This window comes from Oryzias melastigma, linkage group LG6, assembly GCF_002922805.2.
Source record: "Oryzias melastigma strain HK-1 linkage group LG6, ASM292280v2, whole genome shotgun sequence".
Taxonomy (NCBI): Eukaryota; Metazoa; Chordata; class Actinopteri; order Beloniformes; family Adrianichthyidae; genus Oryzias; species Oryzias melastigma.
In genome coordinates, this window is record NC_050517.1 from 13,941,147 (window position 1) to 13,951,487 (window position 10,341).

Sequence of the window (10,341 nt, forward strand, 5' to 3'; positions counted from 1 at the left end):
TTTTTTTTTTTTTTTTTTTTAGTACCAGAGCTAAAAGCCATACTTTTGTAACAAAGATAAAAAAGAATGAGTCTCCATGGTTCCAATTTATTACAATTGTAATTCATGCTGCGCACACACCAGGCATGTGATCTGTATTCAAGAAGATGCTGAGTGTGGGTTCTTGACCGTGCTATTAGCGAACAGTGTTCACGCTGGACTGTCGTTACCCTTAGTGCTATATACTCACAATTGGATGAGGCTTGGTGCGAAATGTTGAAATGGTGCAAATCCTGTGAAGCTTTTTCTTTCACAACTCTATTCCGATCAATTAAACACTAAAGCAGGGGTGTCCAAAGTAAGTCCTCGAGGGCCGGTGTCCTACATGTTTTCCAACCAACCTGCCATTGAAGCCCCGTACTGGCCAAACACACCTGATACAGGTAATTAGCAGCAGATAAGGCAGGATTTCTGGAAAACCACCAGTAAGCCGGCCTTCGAGGACTGACTTTGGACACCCCTGCACTAGAGCCTCGTTACCACTGAGCACACCGGTACGGTCCGGTCTGGTCTGGGATTGTGAGCGTTTCCATTGTAAATGGACAGTACCCGACCTCTTGAGGGCCCCCATCCATTTTAGGTCCATAGGAAAATAGAACGAGACGGTTGGAGCGGTGCCTCTGTTGCCACCTGGAGATTAGAAGAAAGCGATGATGACATTAGTGCTAAGTTAGCATTTCCAACGTTTTCTTGTACACAGTTGTATTGTTCCTTGCCGCCCACAATCTTCTTTCAAACAACATTAAATTCCTGTTTTACATGATGTACAAAAAGTAAACTGATAAAAAAAACACAAGCTGCTGGATGACCTCCATTGTTGTTGCTTTTTTAGTCGTCGCTCTACAATGATCCAATGACATGCTAGTGGTCTACACTACGCATGCGCCGTGAAAACCAACCACTCTGTGGGAGCGAGACTTAACTGAGTGGAAACGATCACCAGAATTAACTGGACTGTATCTTGCTACTTTTCCAACCGCTCAGTGGAAACAAGGCTTTAGTGTCATATAATTAAAACGGTTGTAACTGTGTTTTGAAAAGGACGTTACATATATTTCAATACCAAATCTGAGGTTCCGATTGGTCAAAATTCAACTGGCTTAACGTTCAACGCAGGTTCAGTTGTTGCGCGTTTTGTACATAGACCCCGAAGACAGACTTAATAACGTGAGAGGTGAATCGTCAATACAGGAGTTTTAAATGCAGAAGCCCGACACTCACATTTACCTAGATTTTTATTGAAAGTGCTCACTCGAATGTGAGTTTCTGAGTCTGGTGTGAACATAGCATAAAGGGTTAAAGTGTTCTAAAACAACTTAAAAAAAAGTGAAAATAAAAAAATATAATCTTCATGTCATCCAGGTCCAGTTATATTTCTCCTGCCTGCCAGAGGATAAGATTCCCTACGTGAACAGTCCGGGAGAGAAGTTCAGAATCAAGCAGCTCCTCTACCAGCTGCCACCACATGATAATGAGGTGAGAACCATGTTGAAGTTTACATGCTCATAACTGATCCTCACATGTACACGCTGGGAGGAAAGTAAACTCCCGCGTTGTTTGAGTCAGCTGCTGGATCTGTTTCCTGCTGTGCAGAACTATCACTATCTCTGCACCAAATGTGAGTCCTTGGCATTCATGTTGACTTCCCAACAGAGGTTTTGTGTTCCACCCTCTTGTAAGCATGTAGTGTGGGCACAATGTGACTTTTGACTTGATGGCTTTATGATGTTTGCCAGGAGCCCCCTACCAGAGGGATTCCTGTCATAGCAGTGGTTTTTATGAGGCCTGCTCAGCGGGAGAGAAGGATGCGGTTTGAAAGAGACTTTATACGATGCCACCACCGCACTGGCACCACACTTCGACTTGGCTGCCTCTCTTCCTTTGTTGCCCATCCTCTTGATTTCCCTCTAAACACGGCCCTTGTTTGTGTAAACGTCTGCTTTCTCTCTTGTTAAGGCTTTGGAAAACATCAAAAAGGCCTGCTGTAAAAATGAGCTTCTCCATCAGGGACTGTGGGTGGAGATTTGTAGGAAGGGCGACCTGGGGTCAGGGGTTGCTTTTGTTCAGAATGCTCCAGTATGAACTCTGTCAGTCTTACCTAAGTTTAAAACTCCTACTATGTTGGCCACTTTCTGGCAATAGCATCATTTAAAGATTTAGAAACTTTAAATAAGTTATTTTTTTAATTATTTTACAGAAAAGTCTAGAGTCTAGATCTCAATCTCTCCATGCACAACTATTTGCATCCCTTTGTAGGTCCGCTATTGCCAGTCACTCAGCGAGGAGGAGAAGAAGGAGCTCCACATGTTCAGTGTCCAGAGGAAGAAGGAAGCATTGGGAAGGGGAACAGTGAAACTGTTACCCCGTAATCTTCTGAACAACGTCTGTGAGCTTGTAAGTTGCTCCATTTTGAAATATTTCCCCTTCTGCCACCAGAAATGACGGTCTCTGAAAATCAAAAATTTTCAACGGCTCTCTGTTGCTTGCAGTGTGGCGAAAACATCAACGGTGGAGAAATGGCTGTATTTGCGTCAAGAGCGAGCTCTGGTGTGTGCTGGCACCCGGGATGCTTCGGCTGCTCCACGTGCAGAGAACTGCTGGTAGATTTGATTTACTTTTACCATGAAGGAAAGATCCACTGTGGAAGACACCATGCTGAGCTCCTCAAACCGCGCTGCTCCGCCTGCGATGAGGTAATTTTAAAAGAAATGTGTCTGCCCTCATAAGACTCGGCTAAGAAAAGGATTTATATTATAAATCCAACACTCTGTTTTCTGCAGATCATTTTTGCTGATGAATGCACAGAGGCAGAGGGCCGGCATTGGCACATGAAGCACTTCTCTTGTTTTGAATGTGAAACAATTCTGGGTGGGCAGCGCTATATCATGAAGGATGGCAGACCGTACTGTTGTGGCTGCTTCGAGTCTCTCTACGCCGAATACTGCGAGGCCTGCGGAGAACACATAGGTAAGATAATCATGGTCTGCTGCAGTAGGCCTACTGAGCTACAAGGACCAGATTGGTTTTGCAATTCTTTCTCACAGCGCCTTTCTGCAAAAACTTTACCCTAATATGTCCAATTTACATGTACCTAGTCCCCGGTGAAAATAAATTTTGGCAAATTGTATATGGGGCTCATAAAAAAAAAGGTCAAAATCCAGTAACAAAAACAAAACGTGTTGGGGATATCCAAAGGATGCTTGAAATTATTATGGGATGGCCACAGGACCTACAGCTTGGTGGCCATTTTGTGAGAAAGTTTAAAATGTGGCAATTTTCTCTTTTTTGCACAATATGGGAAATGTATGGGAAATATGGGAAATTCCTTGAACATCGTTAATCCAAAAAAATTGGATTTAGAAGTAAATTGTGTGCAAGATTGCACATTTGTTTTACTGGAATAAAACTAATAAAACATGTGATATGAACATATTAAGAAGGTGGGCATGGTTTGTTGCACCCTGGTCTTTTATTTTGTAGAAGATTCTGCTCAACAAAATGAAGAAATAAGTTAAAAGATTAAAAAAATTTAATAAAGTTCCACATTCAACAATTTAGATCATACAGAGAATTAGTTTTGACCTTCTGCGCGCTGGACCAAACCATTGTATCTCTTAAGGAGCAGACATAGAGTGGCCCCGAGTGATACAGGTTTCTCCTTTTTGTTCTCTTAAGTGGGTAGCTACGCCCCTTAGGACGTCCCCCTGAGTCAGTAATCAATGTGTTTGAACCCTGCTGCAGATGCAGGGTCTGATTCTAATCGGCTTATCAGATGTGTAATGTATGCTGCAGTGATGTGTCTGCAGCAGAATGCAGAAAAGCTTTATTTATTTTTATGTTTCTTTTAAAGCCAAGCATTGCACACTTGATCACTATCCTAAGCTCTTCCCTTTTTTCCCAGGTGTGGATCATGCCCAAATGACCTATGACGGTCTCCACTGGCATGCTACTGAGAGCTGCTTCAGCTGTGCCCAGTGTAAGACTCCTCTGCTTGGTTGCCCCTTCCTTCCATACCATGGTCGCATTTACTGTTCCAAGGCCTGCACACTTGGAGAAGACGTGCACGCCTCAGACTCTTCTGACTCCGCCTTCCAATCAGCACATTCCCGTGAAACTCGCTGCAGCGTGCGCACTGGCAAGAGCAGCCGCTCTGCCGACCAATGTCGCCAGTCTCTCCTATTCTCGCCAACCGTCAACTATAAATTTCCGGGCCTCAGTGGAAATGCCGATGACACCCTGACCAACAAGATTGCTCATATGAACTTCTCAGACGACCATTCATGGAGGGGGCACGGTGATGAGACTGAGGCCCCAGAGGATCAGGATGAAGAGTGGGCTGAGCACGAAGACTACATGACTCAGCTACTTTTAAAGTTTGGCGAGCATGGAGTCTTCCAGCAAGCAAGTGACTCCCGACCCACCAATTTCTGGATTGCAGAAAAAGATGCCAAGAAGCAGGAGCCCTTAAAAAGTGGCAGTAGTGGAAGCGGGGGTAGAAGAGGCTTGGCCAGTAAGAAATACCAAGATGATATGTACTGGGCCCAGTCGCAGGATGGGCTAGGGGATTCTGCTTATGGTAGTCATCCAGGTCCGGCAAGCAGCAGGAAAATCCAGGAGTTGGAATTGGATCATGCAGCTGGAGGAGGCCTCAATGGCGAAGAGCCACAGTGGTACACGGACTCTTTGGAGTGCATAACCGATGAGTTTAAGAAGACCGATCAAGGTGTCCATGACTCCATAGAGTCCCTTGCTTTGTCCAATATCACTGGTGAGTAGAAAAACAACCTGAGATGGCAAATCACAGAAAAATGTCTTGAAAAGGAAATTTTTAAAATATTTCTTTATCCTTTCCAGGTGCCTCCATTTGTGGCGACTACATAGCTGGACCTCAAGTATACTCTTTGCAAGGCCTCCACGAATTTGAGACGGAAGACTGTGAGAAAAGCAGCAACATGGGTACACTCAATTCTTCCATGCTACATCGAAGTTCAAATTCCCTAAAGAGCCTGGAGCAGGAGGATGTGGTGGAAGCGACTGCAGAAGACCGAGAAGATCATCTGCAGAACAGGCCAAAACCGCACGTCCCTGCCATCAGGAGAGCACGCTCCCAGTCCCGACCTCAACAAGTCAAATTCTCAGACGATGTGGTGGACAACGGGCACTACTGCGATCTGCCGCTGCGCCAGCCTCCTATGAGTGAGCGAACTCGTCGTAGGGCGTGCCACTTTGAGGAGCAGGGCCTCCAGTCGGGTCGTCCTAATCACCAGCACAGGAGGCGTCGCAGTCGCAAGTCCCGCTCTGAAAACGCTCTTAACCTTCTACCCAAGGAGCCAATGAGCTACAAAGTGGCTCATAAAGGGGGCGCCCTCGGATCAAAGGGGTACCCCGCCCTCCATGGTCACCCCAATCTCGCTTCCATGTCAGACTATAGACAGGGCCAAGCAATGGGAAGCTTTTTGGGATTGTATGGTGACGAAGATGACTGGTGTTCTACTTGTTCGTCATCTTCGTCCGATTCTGAAGAAGAGGGCTTTTTCTTGGGGCAGCCCATCCCACAGCCCAGACCCCAAAGACACTACTATACCGATGACCTTTCTAGCTGTAAAGCTGGCATGTTTTCCCTTCCTCACGACCAATGGACAAAGTCCAAAAAGAAAAAAGGCCGTAAAGGGAAAAACTGCATAATTTCTTAGGCTGTACTGTCTTGGTATTTGTGTAATGCCAACACTCTCAATTCTCCTTTGTGTACTGTTAAACTTGCAATACAAGTCCGCTTGCTAAGCCTTGTAATGTCCAGTTTACAAAGCCAGTCATTTAAGACAAACCACGTCTCTTTGGCATTACAAACTGCTGGTCAAATTTTAGAAAAGCGTATATATAAAAAACCCAATCTAAACCATGTTTATTTAACAGCTACGGAATCGTGTATATACTGTAGAACAGAAAGGAGGACTAAAATGAAACGGAAAGACTAAATGGCTATTTTTGTATCCTTAAGATGCTTTTTACTGAAATCGTATAAGTCTGTAACTATTCACAGCTGGTGTAGGTCTGTTTTTATCTCAGTGCCGGTTAACAAAACGACAAACTGCCTGTGACTCAAGCTCTTCGAATGCTGTTGGTAACATGAGTTGTGTTGGGCGCTATATTTGTGGGTCATTGTACTTCAAGCAAATCAGTGTAACTTGCATAAATGTACAAACTGGAATATAAAAACCAAACAGGTGATGGCAGTAATAAAATATCTAAATATATGTGTATGTATGAATCATGATGTTTGTTTTATCTTCTCCAAAACACAATAGACACAACATAAGGTACATCATCAATGCCAAATAACCGAAACACAACAAATTTTCTGGTGCAATGCTATATATTTTTTTTTAAAGATGAATAAACTAAGAATATAGAGATTGAAACTCAAGAGCAGGATTATGTAATTACGTGATTTATGGATCACTCATCTTAGTTGGATATCATTTGGTGAACACGTGTCAAAAGTAGATTTCATTGTGTGTTTTTAAGTTAATGTCATCAATGATTGTACACCATTAAATAGATAGGTTCAACTCCTTGATCTGGTCTTTTTTTCCTGAGAAACACATTAATTAAGCTTTTAAAGTCCCATTTTGATCACATTTTGATGTGACAAGCGATATTGGAGCTGAAGATGTTACAAGGTGAATGTGGCACAGAGAGATTCAGTACAAACAATGAAATACCAGATCAGAATTTTAGCTAAAATGTTTATTTGGTCATTTATTCTTTTTTTTCCTATTCCTATTTAACCCCTTTACAGCTACATTACACTTAATTTTCATCCTATCCCCCAAATTCTTTAGCAATTTATTTCCCCCAAGTAAAGAACTATGTACAACAATAAAACACTCTCGAACCAAAAATGCAGTACAAAATGAATCTCGTTGGAATATTTTCGGCTTCATTTGAGAAGTAAAGTGATAGAAGTCTTCATTGTCACTGTCAGAGCTGAATATTGTTTGGCTTAAGACGAGCTTTCTGGCTGCTCCAGTATCTCATCTAGCTCTGATATAAAGCCCTTCAGGGCATCGAGGCAGTGCTGTTTGATTTCCTGCAGGTTTTTAGCCAGAGGAGCTTCCAGGAGATTTTCCAAAGCAGGCTCTTTGTCGATGAGCATCTTCACCACTGTGCGGAAAGTTTCACAGTCCTGCTTGTAATCCTGCAATAAAACAAAAAATACAACTAGTAATTAAGGGTTTCTTTAATTAACAATATAGAACGATAACAATCAAGACATTACACATATATATATATATATATATATATATAAAATATTTTATTATTTAACTAATACATATTTGCCCTTTTCTCTTTGTTTTGTTGCTATCTTATGGGCTCCAGATGACCCAAGCTTTACATTGACGAGTTCTTCATCCCAAATGTGGATGAAGGTGGACAGGATTTCATGTCTGCCATGGACACCAGTAAAAATAAAAAATCATTAAAAAAACAAATTAAAAAAAGTTCAGCGCACTGTCTTGTGGGGTCCACATGACCCCACTCCCAACATCAACATACCTAAGATAGCACAAGGATTAACACATTTACTGACCTCAAGGAGGAATTTTTTCATAGCATAGACACAACCGGTGGTCTGCCTTCTGACAGTAATACGATATATATTGCAATACATGTCTCGTGATACATATCGCGATATATGTCTCAAGACTGTACCAGAACAATTTTTCACTTTTTTTTAAGAGTATGACTTAGAAAAAAATGAAGTTACAGTAAGTAATGTGTACTAAGTAGTACATGTCTCATAACAACAACAACTGCGAGGCTGACTGAACCAATGAGACTGAACATTTAACACAAGCTGGTTCTCATGAGATCTTGTTGTTATTTTGGTCGCGGTGTAGAGCTATTCAAAATGTGCTGTGCTGCCAATTAGTGGTCAGGGGTTAAGGCGAAAAACAAAAGCTAGACATTGAAGGATGCTCACAAATAATTAATTTAATATTGTCTTGTCAGCATTTTAAATCGATACAAGTATCGGCAAATGAAATATTCCAATATATCACTGAATTGATGTTTTTCTACTGTCTGCAAACATCTATTGGATGTCAAAGATCAATGTATTCCATGAAATAGGTGTGTGATGAGGGCCTGCCCAATGAGAAAAGACGCATGAGGTGTAAAGAGCACACAAGTGGTACTTTCGGGTACTTTTACCACAACTGCTGAAGAAAAAAGAAAAAAAAAGAAAAAGCCTTCCCATCACTCTCAGATTTTACTGCCGACCCGAAACGACTGTTAAGTTCTTTACTGGAGTTCCAGGTGCGAGCTTGCAACATCTTTATCACCTGAGGATGAGGAGCTTAATGTGGGGCTTCTCATTAAAGCTGCTGCACGGTTTGGAGCTACACCAGCAGGTCAAGGAGCAGCATCAGAAACCAGATCCTCCACCTTTACCCTCTAATTCGTCACAGCAAACTCTGCATCAAGTCATCAACATAGAATATTAATCATCCATTCAGAACTACAAACTGAAGACAACTTACAATTTCACAAACACCACACTTTCAAATAACAAATATTATAAATATTGGTTTAAAATAAACACTTGGGCTACAGCGAAACAGTTACAGATGCAGTTAAATCTCTTCTTCTAAGGATTTTCTGGACTGAAACACAAAGCTGCACAGATGATTTTAATCTTTTAATGAATGTTTGGTACCTGTAACTGTTGTTACAGTTATATTCAGGTATCTTGGGGAGCAGGAACTGTCTTGTCTTCATAAGAAAAGGGTCATTATTCTTCCTTTTATGTCATTTTTCTTTGAATTCAAACTGTAAAAAAAAAGAAACTCACAAAAATAACATTCAAAAGTCTAAAAAAATTCTAAACTTGGCCTGAGATTAATGTGCTGCAATGCTTCCCATGTTCTAAAATCCAAAAGAATGCCAATAAAAAAGGCATCCAGCTAAACTGGGAGCTAAATTGGGAGCCGGAATGGCCAAATTACCAGGACCATGCATGGAATACAATAGAAAATCTATCATTCCAGCCAAATGGCTCAGACAGTGCAAATTCTTCGTCCGGTTTGAACCCTACCCAGAAATTCTATAGCTTTTTTACCAAAAGAACAATAGAGAAAGAGAAAAAAAAGATTTGGCTAAAACTTAGTGAATGTTTCCAAAACCTTAGAAAAGGGTCAGCCGGTCAGGACTTTAAACACATGAAAAGGTCAGGACACAAAAACAGTATGACATTAAGACTGGAACAAAAACAGGTGAGGTCTCAGGAGAACCATTGACTTTGTTTATAAGTGAAAGAAAGTCCTAAAAATAAAAGGCTCCTGGCTGTAGGATGAAGCAAAAATAAGATTGAGCGTGTTTGGAGAAGAGGATGACATCACATGTTGCTGCCATCTCAACTTTACCGTGTAGCCGCCACAAAAAAAAAAAAAAGACCACATTTATACACAAAAAGGTCAAGATATATGATCTAACACAAAATAGATCTGTATTTTTTTTTTTACATAAAATCTTAAAAGTCTTCACACACACAAAAAAACCCACAATTATCTTAATGATTTGGGTCAACGAACGTTGAAGGAACAAAAACTTTACTCAGTGTTGTCTTATACTTTTTAAATGAAACAGTGGAACACTAATGCTGCTCACCGTCACAGAAACACAATAGAAACTGTGCACACATGCAGTGACGGAGACTCGTCAGGAGGAGTTCAGAAATATCCCAGACTGTGGCAGACGCTTTCATGTCTGCGGATCAAGTTGAGCGAATTGCGGCCGCGCGTAATGATAGTTTTGACCGTAACCATAAGGAGGGGGAGACGCTCACGATACGTGTGGCCAGCTGAGTTTCAAGGTTAGCCCCAGCTCGCCAACAGTCGACATCTCCTCTGTGATTGTGTCAGCCACCTATTGTACAAGTATTCCTACTTAAAAGGGTGAGAGAAGTCTGTAATTTTCATCATAGGTTTACCTCAACTATAAGGGACAAAATTAGAAAAAAAAAAATCAGAAAATCACATTCTCTGATTTTTAAAGAACGTATTTGCAAATTATGCTGGAAAATAGATTTTTGGTCAATAACAACAAGATTTCTGTTTCTCACAGACCTGTAACTTCTGTAAGAGGATCCTCTGTCCTCCACTCGTTACCTGTATTAATGACACCTGTTTGAACTCGTTATCTCTATCAAAGACACCTGTTCACAACCTCAAACAGTCACACTCCAAACTATGCTACTACCAAAGTAACTAAGACTATCATCAGTAACACTCTATAAATCCT

At 41.4% G+C, this 10,341-nt stretch overlaps 2 protein-coding genes across 4 annotated transcripts in view; one reads left to right on the plus strand and one right to left on the minus strand.

Moving 5' to 3' along the window:
• The window catches only part of prickle1a (prickle homolog 1a), a 30,434-nt gene extending 24,135 nt beyond the window's left edge, over positions 1–6,299 (plus strand). For all 3 annotated transcript variants that reach the window (XM_024282209.2, XM_024282210.2, XM_036212289.1), the window contains 6 exons: positions 1,402–1,515; positions 2,296–2,433; positions 2,529–2,732; positions 2,820–3,006; positions 3,941–4,807; positions 4,894–6,299. In XM_024282209.2, the coding sequence (XP_024137977.1) occupies positions 1,402–1,515; positions 2,296–2,433; positions 2,529–2,732; positions 2,820–3,006; positions 3,941–4,807; positions 4,894–5,732 (2,349 nt within the window). In that variant the 3' untranslated portion in view covers positions 5,733–6,299. The remainder of the gene's footprint in view (positions 1–1,401; positions 1,516–2,295; positions 2,434–2,528; positions 2,733–2,819; positions 3,007–3,940; positions 4,808–4,893) is intronic.
• A 466-nt stretch (positions 6,300–6,765) lies between these two features.
• LOC112152556 (periphilin-1) overlaps positions 6,766–10,341 on the minus strand; it is a 14,170-nt gene continuing 10,594 nt past the window's right edge. The window contains exon 10 of the mRNA XM_024282212.2: positions 6,766–7,237. Coding sequence (XP_024137980.1) covers positions 7,043–7,237 — 195 coding nt within the window. The 3' untranslated portion in view covers positions 6,766–7,042. The remainder of the gene's footprint in view (positions 7,238–10,341) is intronic.